General features: G+C 46.4%; 1 protein-coding gene and 1 long non-coding RNA gene across 16 annotated transcripts in view; one reads left to right on the top strand and one right to left on the bottom strand.

Moving 5' to 3' along the window:
* LOC105494308 (signal induced proliferation associated 1 like 1) overlaps nucleotides 1-5892 on the top strand; it is a 410938-nt gene extending 405046 nt beyond the window's left edge. For 12 of the 15 annotated variants that reach the window (XM_071099944.1, XM_024796720.2, XM_071099940.1 and 9 more), the window contains 4 exons: nucleotides 486-632; nucleotides 2109-2223; nucleotides 3117-3201; nucleotides 3891-5892. In XM_071099944.1, the coding sequence (XP_070956045.1) occupies nucleotides 486-632; nucleotides 2109-2223; nucleotides 3117-3201; nucleotides 3891-4034 (491 nt within the window). In that variant the 3' untranslated portion in view covers nucleotides 4035-5892. The remainder of the gene's footprint in view (nucleotides 1-485; nucleotides 633-2108; nucleotides 2224-3116; nucleotides 3202-3890) is intronic. The other 3 variants (XM_071099945.1, XM_071099943.1, XM_011762630.3) reach the window with 1 other exon arrangement.
* On the bottom strand, nucleotides 1054-4632 carry LOC139364256 (uncharacterized). The gene is made up of 4 exons (XR_011625766.1): nucleotides 4498-4632; nucleotides 3679-3754; nucleotides 2083-2283; nucleotides 1054-1193 (listed from the first exon to the last, which is right to left on the bottom strand). It is a non-coding gene; the product is annotated as an uncharacterized lncRNA (long non-coding RNA).
* Nucleotides 5893-18941: the final 13049 nt, after the last annotated feature.

Genomic DNA, 18941 nt, shown 5'->3' with positions numbered 1-18941 from the left:
CTACAGAGTGAGACTCTGTCTCAAAAAATAAAAAAATTTTAAAAAATAAGCCCTATTGTCCCCTCTAATAGGAAGAAACATCCCTGGTCTGGCTGTAAAATCCAGCTCTCTGTTGAAGTAGGCCTCTTCTTCCCGGCCCAAATCCCTTGGCTCTGCGGGAAAGGAGGTGCTAGTGCTGGCCAGGCCCTGCTGTGGACAGACAGCTCTCACAAAAGCAGACTTAGTGCCTCAGTGCAAAACTAACTTGGCCATGACTCACTGCTGGAAGGGAGAGAATGGGAGGTTGTAAAAAAATGAAGACAGACTAGAGGAAGCCCATTCCTATTTCAAGTCAGCTTTAGAATAGCCACTAACAGTCTGCTAACCTGGACATTGATAACAGTCACAAATGGCTTACAATCTGTTGTGGTAACAGGAAACAGGTAAGTTTTGAGTGGCTCTCCCACAGGCACAAGAAGCATCTCATTCCTCCTCCTTTCCTGCAGGAGAGTTCTCGGCCTCCGACAGCTCCCTCACTGACATCCAGGAGACCCGCAGGCAGCCTATGCCCGACCCTGGCCTGATGCCCCTGCCTGACACTGCTGCGGACTTGGATTGGTCCAACCTGGTAGATGCTGCCAAAGCCTACGAGGGTGAGTCCACTGAATCCACACAGGACAGCCCAGGATCCTGCAGGGCTACCCTGCAGGGTGCCGGCGGAGTGAGCAGTCTCCGTCCACTCTACTTCTCTGGACACACAACATATGTGCCTCACCAGATGAGCTACCAGTTACTGAGCACTCAGTAGGGACCAGACCCTAAGCTGGACACTTAAGCACGTTTTATGTAATCAGATGCCACCTGGTGTTTCCTCCACAGGATTCATAACATGAATGCCTCACCTCCTCTGTATATGGGAAGGGCAGTGGGAAGAGGAATCCCAGCTGTCCCTTGACTGAAAAGAACACGTATCCAGAGAGGATCTTTCATCACGTCGCAAAGACGTTGTTGCTGAGTGTCACAGTGCTTGCCCTGCTTGGCCACGTGCCTGTCCTGACAAATGTGGGGCATCTCCCTTGCCGTTCTCCCTCGTCTCCGTGTGCAGTAGCACGTTGTCTGTCTGCATTGTCTCCTTGCCAGCCTGCTGGCCGTGTGCTCACTTTAGGCTGGCAGTTCTTAAATGCAGGTCCTCAGACTGGTACTGATCTTGTCTGCTGTAATGAAAACAGAAAAAGTAGTGCGGTATGTGTGTGTAGACATAAGATTGTCAGCTGGGTTTTTTGTTTTGTTTTTTGAATGAAGACTGACTTTTTTCTACATTTAAAGATCTTTCTAAAATGTATAGTTCTTATTCTTTACAAAATTATAGCAGGTGATTTTTTTTTCTGTTTTTGTTGTTGTTGTTGCTCTTAATTAGGAGAATTGAAAATTGCTATTTAGTCAAGTTTGAATTTTGGGGGGAAATTTACTAGGCCACAGAACCTGTAAGTCGGGCAACCATGGAGTGGTCAGCAGCGGATGCTTTTACCTTCATGCTGTTTATCTAGCAGATGGAAATACCTAGTTCTAACTTGATTTTTCAGTTTGTTGGTTAATCTCCTTCATATACAAATGGTAGAAGTTTTGGGTTTTAATAGGAGATTATTTTAAATTTGATTTAGTTTTCTTGGCTTAAATTTTAACTTGGTATGTTTTGGAACACAGCTGGTATGGATTTATGTTAAAGCCAACCAGAGTGTCCAGGAATCTTGTGGAAGACATACTTCAAGAAGTTTTAAGTATAATGCTAGCTCTCGAATGCATTTATTTCATTGCTGAGTGGAAAGCCTTGGTCTGGAAATTTGGCACAAGGACTGTTTCCAGAGAAACATTTCATAGAATGCTACTGTGATGAGGGGGGACTAGAAATTGACTCACAAATGTTTTTTAAAGGGAAATTACAATGGTACAATCCTCTTACAGCTAAAACAGTCATATTTTTCCCTGTGAGAGCTGGGAAATAAGATTTCCAGTGCATCCTGCACTGGAAATACTAGACATGACTGTCAACTAGACCACTTGTTGACTTTGATAGATAGGGCCCAGGGTGTGGTTCCAAAATACTCAATGGTTTCTTCTCTCCTTTCCAGTCCAGAGAGCCTCGTTTTTTGCTGCTAGTGATGAAAACCATCGCCCCTTGAGTGCTGCATCCAACAGTGATCAGCTGGAGGACCAGGCTCTGGCCCAGATGAAGCCTTTCAGCAGGTTGGTCCCCGTGCGAGGGCAGCACTCTGTACCTTGTGTCACACCTGCCAGTGACTGCAGCTGTGGGGAGAAGAGATGGAAGCCACACGGAATAGCTGAGTGAAGCTCATCAGCGCGGGGCCACTTTACATTTTAGTCAGAACACTTTGTAACTAAATACAATAGATATAATTAAACTATTCTTGATGACTTATATGGCCATAATGACAAATATTCATTATTATTTAATGCCATAATACATTTATGCCCTCAGGACCGGTTGGGTCAGGTAGGAGAGAGAATTTGCTCTAAGTATCCCCGCTGTCTGGGCTGTGTAGTCCTGCAGTCTGGGTTTTCAATATCTTCCACAGTGTCGCTGATGGTCATGCTTATACATGCGCTTGCTGAGTCCTAGTGGTTTGAGACGTAGGCATGATGCCTTAGCTGCAATTGCATGAGTAGCTAAGACCACACACTTGGGGACCAGAGACAACCTGCCTATCACATCAGCTCCCCAGCTTCCTTCCCACACACAGGGGAGCAACTCCTCTTTCAAAGCCCACTAGAGATCCCAGAGCCTCCCTGGGAATCATTTTACTGTTTGACAAGTATGTCTGCCAGAAAGTACCTCTTGTGCTGCCAGAGAGACCATTTTCACTATTGCGCTTCATTCTTTAGTCGTGAAGATGCAGCATCTTTAACAAAGGAAGCTATTGATTTCCTGCAGTTCAAGCTTGTATTACCTTTTTTTAAGATTACCATTTTATTTTGTAAAGTAAAAATACTCATTGGGTCGCCATACCGAGTAATTTGACATTGAAAACCATTTTATAAATACAGCCTCCTCAGATTAAAAAAACAAATCCCAGCCATGGAGGCCCCTGCCAACATGATCTTTTGTTTCTTGTTCCCAGCAGTAAAGATTCCTCTCCCACTCTGGCTTCTAAAGTGGACCAGCTGGAAGGTATGCTGAAGATGCTTCGGGAAGATTTGAAGAAGGTAAACACGTATTCTCAAAGCAAATTGCCCAGTCTGTGCAAACTGCCCTTGAACCTTGAGAGCCCTTTTTAAGTAGCATAGTGAAATAAGATGTGAGTGTCTTCCTGGTGCCTGCACGTGTTTGGGGCTGCAGGGATCTCAGTTGCCACCGGAACACACAGTGCAAGGAGGTGTTTGGCGTCAGGCGTACAGAAAAACTGTTCACTAATTTGTGAAAAACTTTGAACCCCAGCCAGCCCCATCTGGGTCCTCTCCCGGCCTCCCCACTCCTTGTGTAATGTGTCGGTAGCCCAGACTCCCATGTAGTTGGTGTTATTGGGGCTTTTGCACCAAAAGAACTGAATGTTTTGTTTTTGGGGCGGCCTTGACTATACCAAGACATCAACCACCAAAACAATTGTCTACAATTTAAGACAATCCTGACTAACAAGGACGTTAAAATACACATTAATGTACTTACATTCCAGCATTACTTACAGCTAATCCTGCGAGGTTGAATCTCTCTAGAAGCCCTGTTCCCTGAGCTGAGAGTGTCTTAGCACCTGCTACCAGGCTGTTTAGACAGGTGTTTGGAGGAACAAAAAACAGAAATGGGCAAAAGATCAAAACAGGTCCATAGCTACTTCTCAGAAGAGCTGGGCAAGGTGGGGCCACACCTGTTAGCTTTTCTACTTCACTCTACCTCCCAGGAAAAAGAAGACAAAGCCCACCTTCAGGCGGAGGTGCAGCACCTGCGAGAGGACAACCTGAGGCTACAGGAGGAGTCCCAGAACGCCTCGGACAAGCTGAAGAAGTTCACGGAATGGGTCTTCAACACCATAGACATGAGCTAGGGAAGGCTGAGGAGGACAGGAGAAGGGCCCAGACACTCCCTCCAGTGAGTGTCCTGCAGCCCTTTTCCTTCCATAGAAAGCATCCTCAGAGCACCTTCCCTGGCTTCCTACTCTGCCCCTTTTCGGGGAGTGCACAACACAATAGTTGCAGATCAACAATCATCACCTGCCTTTTGTAGAAAAGAAAAAAAAAGTAAATAAAAATTTTAAACAGTAAAAGTTTAACTGCTAAAATGTGAATGTCTTTATTTTTTTGCACAATATCTTTATCTGTTATGTATTTAAGAAGAAACTGGGCCTTGGACCAGGGCGCCCCCTGGCCCATCTGCCTCTATTCCCATCAGCTTTCTTATCAACTTCAGGTAACCCAAGCTTTCCCTTGTTATTCTAACAAATGTCATTATTCCTAGAAAAAGAATGTTTTTATAACTTGTTTGGGGAGTAGAGAGGGATATTTCCTTACCTTCTTCCCTAAAATGCCTGGAGAGGGAGTTGCTTTGAGAAAATGCCTACCTCCCTTGAATGACTCGTGCATGAGCTAGTGCTGTGTGTACCTGTCCTCCAGAGATCAGCAGGACCAGGGTTATTTAACAGCAAGTCAGTAAACCAGAGCACCTCTGACAGTGCTTGCAGGCCACACCCCTTCTCAGTCCTGCATTGTGAGGTCATTTCCTGCTTCTCCCTTTCCCCAGGAAGATGGTCCCACTTGTGCTGCAGGACTCTTTTTTGTTTGGCTTAATTGAGCCCCACTAAATTGGAATCAACCTATCTTACAGCTTCCTGGCTCCAAACAGTAATTGATTTCAGAATGCCCCCAAACTAAAACCTTATTATCTGTATGCATTTTGAATGCATTTTGGTCAAAAGTATACGTCGTTTTTAAAAATGTGGCACAATTGGTTTTTCTAGCTTGCTCAAAATGACCATATCTCTAAATTAATCTTTCTCTCCAGAGCAAGACTTCACCAGTATTTGTAACTAGGAAAAGCTAACAGTGAATGTTTGTGAATTTTAATCCTTGATTGTTAGAAGCAATGATTGTGATAGTAGAATGGGCTTTTGAAATCTGCATGTCCCAGTGTGAAATTTCAGCACGGTATTTTCTGCATCCTTTCATGGCCATCCAAAGGATTCCGCTGCAGAAATTATTGATGTGCTATTTTTCCTGTCTTGTGACGCAGGCTGCTTCGGGCCCCTGGGTCACTCTTCCAAGGCCCTCGCTGCTGTAGAGCACAGAGACATGGGGCTGGCCAGTGTCGACTGACCTGAGGAGACCCCTTTGTTTGTTGCCTTTGTAACTGTCACTAAACCGACCCCTCTGCCCTTTCAGTGGCAACTCTGGTCTAAGGGAACATTCAGCACTCTAGCGGCATCTGATTGGAAGTTCCCTCCCCCAGGGAATCTCAATTCCTTCCTCTCTCCATCCCAGAAAGAAACAGGATGGATTTTCCTCTCTTCTCCCCGCTACCTTCACTACCAGATTTTTATGCTACAGTTTCATTCTTGATTGTGATTTCTCCATGGGATTTTTTTTTTCTGGTGACATTTCTATCATGGAAGTAGGAAGATTTCGGAGTGCTTTGTAAAGATTTCAATCGTCTGTCTCTTTCTCTCTTTGACTTGTATGAAGGAGATTGTACATTGCCTGATACCTCTTTGTAAATGAGAAATATTGCTAACATCCAAGCATTCTGAAGTCTTGCTTATCCTTCTGAGTTTAGTTCTCATTTCATTTTACATTTTGTTTGGGGACTTGGGGCAAGCTATTTATTAGAGTTTTGCAACTTCTTGTTTGAAGCCTCTAAAGACTACTTGTAAAATTCAAAGAATAAAATTCATTTTAAACGCTCTTTTAAAACGCTTTGGTATTATTGCTTGAGATTTGCTTACTTGAAAGACCACCCAATAACTCACTGACCCTCCTTGCATCCGAATTTTTTCATCAACACTAATGATGATTCTTGAAAATTTCTGTCCTTTTTAGAATGTTAATAAACTTTTTTACTCTGTCCACATGTCGATAGATAATTACTATTTTGCCTTCTCTGCTTATGATTTGATATTTGCAGAGCACTTCATAATTAGCTTCCTCTTCATTATCCACCCGTGGATTTTTCATAACATTGTTATTCTCTGAGACCAGCACATTTTTGGGCTGCATCTCCTAGCTCTCAATGTCAGATGTTGTGTGCCCAGAGAATACAAATGCCTGTTAATATTAGGCTGTGCAAAATATAATTAGAAAAGTTAATCTACTGAAAAAAAAAAAAAACAGTGCATTCCAAAGTCAAACTGAACCAATTTTTTTTTAATCCACCATGTCACTGTTCCTCTCCAGCGGTGCAGCTAATTGAGTGCTGGCAGTAGAGTTTATTGCTTGTATTTGGTTCAACAGTTCTACAGATTCTAGAGTTCTTGGACTAGCATAAGACTGGATGCTACAAAATATTCCGATTAACAAGCTCAAAAGGTCTGTTTAGACCATGATTCGTACATGGTTTGCAGGGCTTATATGTTAATTCTGTAGGGCTTGGCACATGGGTTGGGAGCTCCTGGGAGAAGGTGCTGTTGGGCCTGCATTGATGGAAGATCTTCATCCATGAGCTGACTGGGAAGGCCAGTTGCTTGCACTCCAGATCTGGTGCTGGTGATAAGCTGGGTTGGGTTACTAACTCCTTAGGTGGGGATAAGAACGACAGTCCAGGGGCAAAGAAAATGGGCCCAGCAAACTTACACTGTTTGCCTCTAGTTAAATGTAAGATGATGATCTGAATCCAGATTTCAGTCTCGTAGTGCAATGTTTGAGCAACTGTGAAGTGCTGTTTCCCCAGAATAAACAGTGGATATTAAAGTGCAAGATGGCACACATTGGTGTATGAGGGCTGGCCGGGTGTGAGGGCTCACACCTGTAATCCTGACACTTGGGGAGGCCAAGTCAGGAGGATTACCTGGGCCCAAGAGTTTAAGACTAGCCTGGGCAACATAGTGAGACCTCATCTCTGCAAAAAATAAAATTAGCTGAGCATGGTGGCACATGCCTGTAGTTCCAGCTACCTGAGGTGGGAGAATAGATTGAGCCCAGGAGGTCGAGGCTGCAGCGAGCTGGGATTGCCCTACTGCGCTCCAGCATGGGCGACAGAGACCCTGTCTCAAAAAAAGAAAAAAAAAAAAAAAAAACGACTTGGATAATGTTAAATATGACCTGTGTCCTGTGTGATTTTAAAAGAATAAAGATGTCGCAGTAATGTTGGATACTTTTTCTATGTATGAATTTTGTCACTAATGACCCATTGGCATCATCTTTTGAGAAAAAGACATTTAACTTCGACTGGGACTTAAATCCCATCCATTACTTACCATCTGCGTTCTTAGGAAAATTACCTAATCTCTGAGCATGGTTTCCTCATCTGGTAAAGTAGTTACAGCCTCATGTTTTAAGAATTAAACAGAACCAGACATGTAAAGGCAGTGACTGGCAAATCGTACACACTCAATGAACATCGAGTGGCTTCCTTTGTCCTACATCTCTGATATGTTCATGCTTTTGTTGTTTTTCCAGAACAGAGTCCTGATGTATTAATAGCAAGAGTTTTTTAAATCCTTAGCAGTGAGTCCATACCCCTACTCCCCGACTCCCCGACAAGCACCAGGTCATGTCTTTCCTTAAGTAGAATTGCTTAAGGGACGGAAGAGTCAGAATGAGCTCGTCCACTTTGCTTCATATTGGTCGGTGCTTTTAACCCTTTGCTATAAACTTTAGAACAGCGACTCAAACTTGAGCTTGCATCCGAATCACCTGGAGAGTTTGTCAAAACACAGGTCATGTGACTGCACCCCCAGGATCTGTAATTGTGCAGGTATTAAGTAGAAAATACTTAAATTTTCTGCAAGTTCCCAGGTTATTCTTTAGAAGAATACGGTTAACAAGAGAATAGCCATAGGAGCCAGCATTAAAAGAAATAGAAACTAAGGTGTGAGGCACTTACTGTGTCCAGATAACTGAGTATTATCTTGACAAGTTAACCGTCCGCAGACTACGTTGCAGGGGGAAACACACTTAAATTGTAACTCGAAAATTCAGTTAGATAAAAGAACTTTATTTTCCTTTTTAACTAAAATGGTGATTCAGAGCTCCCTGTGCATGAAACTTGACTATTTTAAGTTCGTGTGTTACCTAGATGGAGCTGGAATTCCTTTACCACCATTAACTATATGAGACTAGGTACCAGGTTAGCAAGGGGGTGACCTTGGTGCTCTCAGAGCAGATGACAACTTGGGACGGCAGAGCTGCAGAGGAAAGCAGGGCCTGGAGTGGGAGGTGCAGAGCCCTGGAGCCAGGCCCTCAGTGTTGTGGCCATAGGGGATGTGGGGTGAGGTGGGGTTGGCGAGGGACAGAGATGGGAAGACTTGGTTCCAGGCTGAGAATGTTAAATTCGAGTCACTGACTTCCACAATCAGCCCAGCCTACTCACCCAGTCTCCAAGATCCTATGAAACCTCAAAGTTACAAGAAAAGCACATTTCACAACTGCCCTCATCCCTGTCCCACATGGTTCAGAAAAGTTTACTTCAGGGCCCATGCTGCACAATAGCCTGTTTTCTCTGCTATTGTCCAAAGAAAAGACAGAAGGAAGGAGTTGCGGCTCCTCTGTATCCTTTACAAAAACTGTGACTCAAACACTCGAAGACACGGCTGTCTTTTCTGAGAAGATAATTATCACCTTGGAGTTTTCATTCCTAGTGCCTAGCCCCCTCTATTGCTCCTCTCTGCGGATCCCCCTCCTCTCCTGGGCCTGCCAGCATTGTGCTTCCTTGCACCTTGTCAGATTATGCCCTTCCGGTCCTCCACCCTTTCAAATCAGACATCTCCTGTCTTGCCTCTGTGTGTGTGAGTCATCACACCTGAGACCCAAGAGAGCGTTCCACCTTCCCTTCCCTCATTACACCTCTCATTATACCCTTTCAGTCCCACTTGCCTTCAGTCCTGTGAACAGGCATCTCTCAAAGTTCCTTCCATTACTTACTCTCAGTTAGCGCATCTCATTATGCCTCCTAATCAGCTCCTCTGCCAGGCACAGCCCCACCTTTAAACACACGCAGCTCATTTTATCCTTCCATTTGTATCTCTCATGACCCATTTTCAACCTGAATGATCTCCTAGACAAAATACCCTAAGCTCTGGGAACCTTACTCCCTGTCTTTATGTAAATGTATTCCTTCAAAGATCTCATCATAGGTTCTGTTGATGCATCTATGATTCATTTTTCTTACCCAAAGTGTCGTGTCCTTTTAAGTGGCCCGAACTCCCTATACATTAGATCCTGTTAGTGCACCCCTGAATCTCTAATAAGCTCACCCAATCATATCTCTCCTGTGCAAGACTGTAATTCAGCGTTTAAGAAAAGCATCACAAAATGGCTATCTGCCAATAAAATCCAACTCTTTTGCAAAAGTATAAACTGCTTGGGAGGGGATGGTTTCTCCAGTTTGCCACTGATGTTCCCACTCCATATTGCCTTAAGTGCTCCCAGCTCACTGCACACATCTAGGTAACTTGCCTGGTATGAAGGCATTTGAGTTCATGTCCTCTGAATCCCATCACCAAACCCAAGGAAGCCATTTCCTTCCCCAAACCACAGCCCCATCATAAGTCCACCCACCCTCACCTACCCTGTGTTTCTGGGAGTGAGAAACATTTAAGAAGGGAGTTTTATACCAATTCAAAGAGGAAACAATAAATTACTAACAAAGTTGCCAGGAGGTGGTCCTTTAGTCACTTGTCTTAGTGAAAAGGTAGGATGGATTTGTAAGTGACCAAGTAATTTTTTTAACGAGCTTAAGGGTATTTGAAACAGTTACTTCTCATAAGAAGCTTAAACATTGCTCTGTAATCTTAAGACAATAAATATGCTTAGCAAACTCTTTTTTTTTTTTTAATTAGTACAAAGATAAACTCATCCCAATGTAGGTACATTTCAAATTAATGAGGCTCTGCCTATTAAAACATGCACCATAAATGCTGCCTAGCTTAATATAAACAACACTAGCTGGAGTGGGAGTGAGGACTTCATTGACAGGCACTGCCAACAAGCAATTCTACTTAAGGAAAGACAAGACCTGGTGCATGTCGGGGAGCAGGGGTGTGGACTCACTGCTCACTAAGGATTTGAAAAACCGTGGTGTGAAAGACAAATTGGCGGTCAGGCACAGTGGCTCACACCTGTAATTCCAGCACTTTGGGAGACCAAGGAGGGCAGATCACAAGGTCAGGAGTTCAAGACTAGCCTGGCTAAGATGGTGAAACCCCATCTCTACTAAAAAAATACAAAAAAATTAGCTGGGCATGGTGGTAGGTGCCTGTAATCCCAGGTACTCAGGAAGCTGAGGCAGAGAACTGCTTGAACCCAGGAGGCAGAGGTTGCAGTGAGCCAAGATGCTACCACTGCACTCCAGCCTAGGCAACAGAGTGAGACTCCATCTCAGGAAAAAAAAAAAAAGACAAACTGGCCTTGATCTTTGTGGCCCAAGAGGCAAAATAGGGTCCAGTGAATGCAAGTTATAGGGAACAGATTTTGTCTCCAAGGCAGTTGATCAGTGGTGATTGGGTGGTGTCCTGAGCTTAAAGTAGAAACCAGCTTTAAGAATCATTTTGCAAAGAACCTATCTCTTCACCTTTTTATAGTGGACACTTGCTGTCTTTAAATAAACTTAGAATCATGAATCACAGAATCAAGATGGAAAGGATCTTTAAAGTTTATATATTCTATCTCCCAGCCCAGGTTTCAAGCTCTGCCTCACTGTCCTGCCACATGTTCAGCCACCTGTCTTTGGTTACATGAGTGATGGGGAACTCTACTTCCTGAGGCTGCCTTCTTCCTTTTATTCAGGGGAAGTCCATTTCCCTTTAACGTTTTTGTTTGACAGGGTCTGTCTCTGTGGCCCAGGCTGGAGTGCAGTGATGTGATCATGGGTCACTGTGACCTTGAACTCCTGGGCTCAAGCCATCCTCCTGCCTTGGCCTCCCAAAGTACTGAGATTACAGGTGTAAGCCACCACGCCTGTTCTCCCTTTAATTTTTACAACTACTTCCAGTCCTATCACTTCAAGTTATACAAACAAATATGTTTCTCTTCCCAGATAATAACCACTAATTTTTTTAGAAAATATCAGGTCTTCCCAATGTTATGTCTTCCCCAGGATAAAAATTCTCTATTTCCTCAACTTTTCCTTATTTGTCATGGCTTCCAGCCCCCTTCCCACCATATTATAATCATATCTAACATGTATTAAGGAGATAATCACTTTGTGTGCATTATCCTATTGAGTCCTCACAATAGTCCTGTGAGATGGATGCTATTAATGTCCCCATTTTATAGAACAATCAACAGAGTCACAGAAAGGTTAAATAATTTGTTTGCAGTAGAATAGTGCATGGTGAATGGCAGAACTGGGATTCAAACACAGCCCTCTGATTCTAGAACCAATATTTTATCTGTATTTTCTCAGTCTTACTGGTCTCAACCTATCAGTCCCCTGCATGGCCTGGTTGCATGAAGCTTTGCCCAAGAGATCTAGACAGCAGCATCATTGGCATAGGGTTGTAAATGGGGTAGGGGTTAGGGAACAGGAAAGACAACAAAAGTGTACCTTAAGGCCAGAGGACTCAGAGGAAACAACCTCTCCTGGGAGGCTCTTAGAGGAGAGGGGCCTTTAAAATTCTTCAACATTCTCTCTTGGAAACAACCTCTCCTGGGAGGCTCTTAGAGGAGAGGGGCCTTTAAAATTCTTCAACATTCTCTCTTGGCCAGGTGTAGTGACTCACGCCTGTAATCCCAGCACTTTGGGAGGCCAAGGCAGGAAGATCACTTGAGGTCAGAAGTTCGAATCCAGCCTGGCCAACATGATGAAACTCCATCTCTACTAAAAATACAAAAATTAGCTGGGCGTGGTGGCGGGCACCTGCAATCCCAGCTACTTGGGAGGCTGAAGCAGAAAACCTGGGAGCGGAGGTTGCGGTGAGCCAAGATAGCGCCACTGCACTCCAGGCTGGGTGACAGAGCGAGACTCCATCTTAAAAAAAAAAAAAAAAAAAAAAGAGTGTTTCAACATTCTCTCTCATTTAATATAGAGAGAGGTTCCCTCTATGAATTTCAATTCAAGGAGATATCTTCCTATCGAATTCCAGGCAAATCTGAAGATAAAAGAGGCTTTGAGAAACTCAGTGGTTCTCAGACTTAAGAATGCATGAGCGTCACCTAGAGAAGTTGTTACATTCCTATTTCTGGACTCCAAGCTCAGAGATTCAGTGTTAATAGAGCCAAGCTGGAATCATAGAGCCTTCATTTTAATAAGTGGCCCTAGTATGTATGACTTGGGTGGGCACTGAACTACTCTTCAAGGAAACTCTGTCCTAAGCTTTCCAAAGCCCTTGGCCAGCTCTTCTGAGCCAGGGCATGTTAAGGTGAGGGCGTTGTCAGACTTCAGATTCGTGAATGCTTTGCCACTCCTCAATAGGTGAGGAATGTCTGGCCAGAATAGTGCTTTCATGAGAGGACAGAGGGACCTTCGGAGCAGCCATTTACTCAGTGGCTGATAGTTCTTAGCCTCATCCTACACTACACCTGGGTTTGCCTTTTTTTAAACTAAGAAGCATTTGCTTATTTGAAACCAATTAAAATCTTTGTTTCAAAACCAACTTGTAAATATTGTATATAACACTCTTCCCTCCTTAGGACAAACTGCAACAATGTTAATTTTACACTCTGGTCTAATCAGATCTCGTTATTGATGTTACTGTAATAACCTCTGCTGCTGGTTCTGTATCATTATCCTTGAGCAGGTAGGAGGCATGGATTTCTTTTTTTTTTTTTTTTTTTTTTTTTTTTTTTTTTTTTTTTTGAGACAGAGTGTTGCTCTGTCGCCCAGGCTGGGGTGCAGTGGCCGGATCTCAGCTCACTGCAAGCTCCGCCTCCCAGGTTCACGCCATTCTCCTGCCTCAGCCTCCCGAGTAGCTGGGACTACAGGCGCCCGCCACCTCGCCCGGCTAGTTTTTTGTATTTTTTAGTAGAGACGGGGTTTCACCGTGTTAGCCGGGATGGTCTCGATCTCCTGACCTCGTGATCCGCCCGTCTCGGCCTCCCAAAGTGCTGGGATTACAGGCTTGAGCCACCGCGCCAGGCCGAGGCATGGATTTCAAAGTTGGTCCCTGTTTTCAGCAATTTAAAGACAAAGAGGAGATTTCCAGTTTATACCTTGAAGCCCATCTATCAAAACACTGTGCCCAAGGTCCTTGCAGTCGGCTTGCTAAAGCAACAGATTAAGAGGAACAAAATAAGCCCAGCTTCCAAGTGTAAACCCCAGCAAAAGCCCAAGTGCCTCCTGACTGCCTGCCAAGGGTCCACAGAGGGGCACCTGGGAGTCAGTGCTCCTGGTCATGACCTCTTCCTTTATCCAGTGTTCTGGTTATCTATAGCCACTTAAACTACTTCATAATTAGTTGCTTAAAACAACAAGCATATTCTTATCTACTGTTTCACAAGTTGGGAATTTGGGCAGGGCTCAGCTGGGTGATTCTTCTGCTCCATATGGCACTCACTGGGGTCACTCAGAGGTATTCAGCTGGCAACGGAGGTGGTTGGGAGAGTCCAAGGTGGCTTCACTCACAATCTTGACACCTCAGTGGGGACAGTGGAAGGGAAGGCTGGGCTCAGCTGGGCCCCTTTCCCTCTCCATATAGTCTAAAAGCTTGCATGTACTCTCTCTGGCAGGGTGGTTGGACTTTCAACATGGTGTTCAGGGCTTCAAGAGCCTAAAGTAGAAGTTGCCAGTCTTGCAGTGGTGTGATCTTAGCTCACCACAACCTCTACCTCCCAGGCTCAAGCAATTCTCCTGCCTCAGCCTCCTGAGTAGCAGGGATTACAGGCACATGCCACTACCACCTGGCTAATTTTTGTATTTTTAGTAGAGATGGGGTTTCACCATGTTGGCCAGGCTGGTCTTGAACTCCTGACCTCAAATGATCCACCTGCCTCGGCCTCCCAAAATGCTGGGATTACAGGCGTGAGTCACCGCGTCCAGTCAGAAGTTGCCAGCCTTCTTAAAAGCTCGGTCCAGAAATGTCAGAGCATTGCTTCCTCATACTTTGTCAAGCTCAAAGAAAGGGGAAATAGGCCCCCTCCCTCAGGAAGGGGCTTGTCAGAGTTCATACCACCTCTCATCTGCCACAGTCAGCCTCTCTCCCCTCTCTACACTACAATCAGCCCCATTCTCCTTTCAGACTCCTCACTCCTCCATCAGGATCAGAATACCAGAATTTCCATCAAGAGTCATAAAAAACCCAGCCAAATACTAATTTCACCTAAGGGAAATTACCCCATTCCTCGGGTAGTCCTGGGGACAGGGCAGGCCTTTGGAGTATCTGTGCTAAACAGTGAGGCCCTCCTGTTCCCCACTCCTCTCACTGTCCTGGTTTTCTCACCAGCTTTATCTAAGTACCATGGTTTGCCATCAGAAGAGACTGGGAGAGGAAGAGGACATCAACCTTCACCCCAGCCCCTCTTTCTACTAAGACTAAGAATCTCAACCCAGAAATCCAGTGGCAAAGGCTGACAATTGTTGCAGGTCCCAAGAGGGTCTGAGGCTGTGTGACCTCCAGGATCACCTGGCTCAGTCAAGCTAAAGACCTAAAAAGAGCAGCTCTCTATGCCGGCACTTCACTCCTAAGAATGCAAGGTTTGCTATATATTTGGGGCAGCCCTTATCACCTCCAGAAGACCATGTAAGGTCTAGCAGAAGAACAACAGTACAAAAGGCAGTCAGAAGGCGGCCAGTGTGAGGCAGTACGAGGAAGCCCCAGCCAGCACAGTGTGAGTCTGGGAGTCAGCTACATTCTTGAGCTTCCTCCTCTGCAGCACCAGTGACAGCCATCATACTTCAGTTGCCAGGATTCATGTTTGCAAGGCCATGACACCCTCTGCCTGGTCACCTAAAGGTACTGGGAGGCAGACTGGCTGCCCTGCCTTCTGCACCTTGAGACTGGGTGTGAGCTCAGCCGTGGGAGACCTGTCAGCTTCAACTCCTCAACATCTCCCTCCTGTGCTCAGCCACATGCCCTGCCGGCTGAGCCCAAATCCTCAACTTGTCAGAGAACTGGCTGTAGGGTGCAGCAGGAAGTGGAATCAAGAAAAGCCCTCAGCTGGAGGGAAAAGACACAACCACAATCCACAAGCTGCAGTGAACATCTCCAGGCATCACTGTGACCCTCTAAGAAAGATGCTCTTCAGAGGGGGAAGTGACATCCCCCTCCCCTCTCATACTTGAATCTTCTCCACTTCCCAGCCCTCTGATTCTAGAACCAGACGATCTCTGCTCTCCAGCCAGTCTCTGCTTCCACAGCTTCTGTGCTGTCAGAAGGCTGAGTCTCTCTTAATGGGGGTGACATTAACCACTGCCCCAGGTTAGGGACAGCCTCCCCTGGTCCAGCTGTGGGCCTCCTACCCCTCCCCTCTGATTGGCTGTTCTGCAGTGTGGTGGTGGGAAGGGGTCCACATGGGGTAATCAGATAGGGGCCAAGCATAGTCCTTTCCTCAAAGGCAGGGAGAGCATAATCGTCAACTCTTCTTGGAGGCAATAGGAAATACTTGCAATCATTCCAGGTAGGCAGCAAAGTACACAAAAGCATTGAGTTTTCAGTATTGTGACCACTGGAATATTCGTCTCCTGCCTGTATTGCACTCTGTAGTGAGGCAGCTCCAAGTGTTGCAAGGTTCTGTTACACTAAACCAAAATCTGCCTCCATCTTATTTCCACCAGATAGTAACAAAAGGTACACTTTCTGAAGCACTTCCCATGCTTCTGGCACTTTCCTGAACGCTTTGTGGCTGTCATCCTGTCCTTGAGTGGCTCTGGGAGCTCAATTGTCCCATTATCCCTTGGTTGAGGAAGCTGCGGCTCAGAAGGGCTAAGGAGATTGCCAACCCACTTGGCTGGATTTGAACACAGGTCTGTCGGATTCCAATGCCCTGGGCCAATGCGGCCCAGGGTCTGGTTCCCTTCCACCCTGTTTGGGGGTGGCTGCCTTTTCCTCTCCCTCTCCCAGCATCTTCTCCTTGACCAAGCATCCTGGGCTTCTCACTGCTGCTCCCTGCCGTGGCCACAGTCTCCCACCCTCCTGGGCTCCTTTCAAAGACAGGCAGAAACGAGCACGGCATTCTGGCACTGGTACTGGCCCTCCAACTCCGGATCCAATGTCCTTAGGATGCATGCAGCCTATGATTACCCATTTTTTTGGAGTCCTATCCCACTTGAGCTCAAAGGTGATCCAGCATCTAAGGTGTTTTCACCTGCGGTGTTTCGGGGTTATTTCTTCTCCATTCAAAATGGGATGGGAAGAAGACACGTATCTCAGTTAAATCTCACCTTACAGATTTGACTGATTGTTTCAGTCTGTTGAGCAGTTTGAACAATGCTGATGCTGTCATTTAGCACAAAGTGTGCTGTTGGACGTAAATGTGAGTCATACACCTCTGAGAGGACCCCAATAGCAACACTGACTGGCTGAGGTCAGGCTCTGTGGCCACCACCATCCAGGATGCATCGTTTTATTTATTTATTTTGAGACAGGGTCTCACTGTCACTCAGGCTGGTGTGCAGTGGCGCCAGTCTTGGCTCACTGCAGCCTTGACCTCCTGGGCTGAAGTGATCCTCCCACCTCAGCCTCCGAGTAGCTGGGAGCTGCTAACCACCTGGCTAATGTAGAGACAGGGTTTTGCCATGTTGCCCAGGCTGGTCTCGAACTCTTGAACTCAAGCAATCCACCCACCTCGGCCTTCCAAAATGTTGGGATTATGGACATGACCTGGCCTCGATGCATCATTTTAAACAAGTCTCCTTGGCCAGGTGTGGTGGTTCATGCCTGATCCCAACATTTTGGGAGGCTGAGGATGGCGGATTGCTTGAAGCCAGGAGTTCAAGACCAGCCTGGACAAAAAGTGAGACCCCAGTCTCTATGGGATGGGGTGGGGTGGAGGGTTGGGGGGAAGAAACAACAACTAGCAAGGTGTGGTGGCTCACATCAATAGTCCCATAGTCCCAGCTACTTGGGAGGCTGAGTGGGGAGGATCCCTTAAGCCTAGGAGGTCAAAGCTGCAGTGAGCCGTGATTGAACCACTGTGCTAGCCTGGGCAACACAGAGAGACCCCATCTCTTCAAAACAAAACAAAACAAAACAGGCCTCCTTGGGAAGTGTCATTCCACCTGTTTTGAATCCAGGCTTAATCCAAAACCCCTGTTCTCACTTCTCCTTCCAGGTTCCCTCCTGGACCCATTGCCCCTCCCAGCTCCTTCAGCCCCAGGCATCCTGTAGTATCTGAGTGAGATAAAGGCACACTTTGGCTCCTCTGATAAACTTCCGCAGTGTGGATCTCTCCACCCCAAGTCGCTGAGTGATCAACGTTCTTCTGTGGAGGCTACTAGCGTCCAGTTGAAAGTTGTGGGGCTGAGACGTCCGCGGTGCCACAGAGAAGATAGGTGTGGGGGCTGCACGGGGCCTTGAAAACTAACCAGATACCCCAGTGGAGAACGCAGGAGGGAGAGTGGGCGCTCCTCAAAGTCCCGAGTGGCAGAGCTGTTAGTGCTCATCTCCAGAAACCCACAACACCTGCCCCCACGAAATCTGTGGAGAACACGAGCAGGAGGTGCAAATAATTCTGACTCCTCGGCGGAAGAACAGGAATAAGAAAGCCTGGCCTGGCCGTGGGTTGCTGGGTGAAAAGCAGCATTGCATCTGAGGTGTTGGTGCATTGCAATAATTGGGTTCAGCCCCTCTTTGGAAATATTGCTGTAGCAGAAAGTACTTTATGAATGCCTTTTTAAAAATCAGGTATTGGCCGGGCGCGGTGGCTCAAGCCTGTAATCCCAGCACTTTGGGAGGCCGAGACGGGCGGATCACGAGGTCAGGAGATCGAGACCATCCTGGCTAACACGGTGAAACCCCGTCTCTACTAAAAAATACAAAAAACTAGCCGGGCACGGTGGCGGGAGCCTGTAGTCCCAACTACTCGGGAGGCTGGGCAGGAGAATGGCGTGAACCCGGGAGGCGGAGCTTGCAGTGAGCTGAGATCCGGCCACTGCACTCCAGCCTGGGCGGCAGAGCGAGACTCCGTCTCAAAAAAAAAAAAAAAAAAAAAAAAAAATCAGGTATTATCAGATAGTTGGTTAAGGAGTTGATTAGCTTATCAAAATGTCTGCCTATAGACGAGACACTTGGGGCGCTCAGCACAGAGACCCCCATACCTTTTCCTGCGTGCCCACAGAGTAACCGTTCTGAGGGCCGCGGGCAGGGTGGGGGCGGGGGGTGCGGGGAAGAGGCAACGTGCAAGTTCCCGCGGAGAGGAAGAATTGTTTATGGCAAAAGAATCCAAATGGAAGGTAAATTCCCTCCGCTATTACACCGTGAGTCTCTGAGAAGCAACACCAGGCTTTAATAGACAAACGCGGTATTTCCTCCTGATTATTTAATTGGCACGGGAGAGCCCCGCAGGTTACGAATTTGTAAGAAAACCCCAGTGGGCTCTGTTTCTGATCCCCCGGGAGGCATTCGTTTAAGAAAATTTGTATTTTCTGTGTGCCCCAACTTGCACGGGGGGCGCCAACAAGCCCTGGGAACAGATGGGATTTCAGAAGCCGGGCCTCAGCGCCAACCGCGGGCTCCTGGCTCCCTCTGCTGTCCGAGTCCTCACTTGCGTTCAAGTGAAAGAGCAAGTTCCCCAGCTGATTCTGTGCCAGGAGAAGTCGTGAAGGCAAGAAGACTGGGCTCAGAGCCAGGGGCTGTCCCGGGATTCGATAGCTCCTATTTCGATTTGAGCAGTACCTGCAGCCTCGTCAGTGTCTGAGCTCATGGGTGAGGTTG

The sequence above is a fragment of the Macaca nemestrina genome, chromosome 7, assembly GCF_043159975.1.
Source record: "Macaca nemestrina isolate mMacNem1 chromosome 7, mMacNem.hap1, whole genome shotgun sequence".
Lineage (NCBI taxonomy): Eukaryota > Metazoa > Chordata > Mammalia > Primates > Cercopithecidae > Macaca > Macaca nemestrina.
Note: the sequence above shows the minus strand (reverse complement) of the source record. Positions and strands in the feature narration are given on the sequence as shown.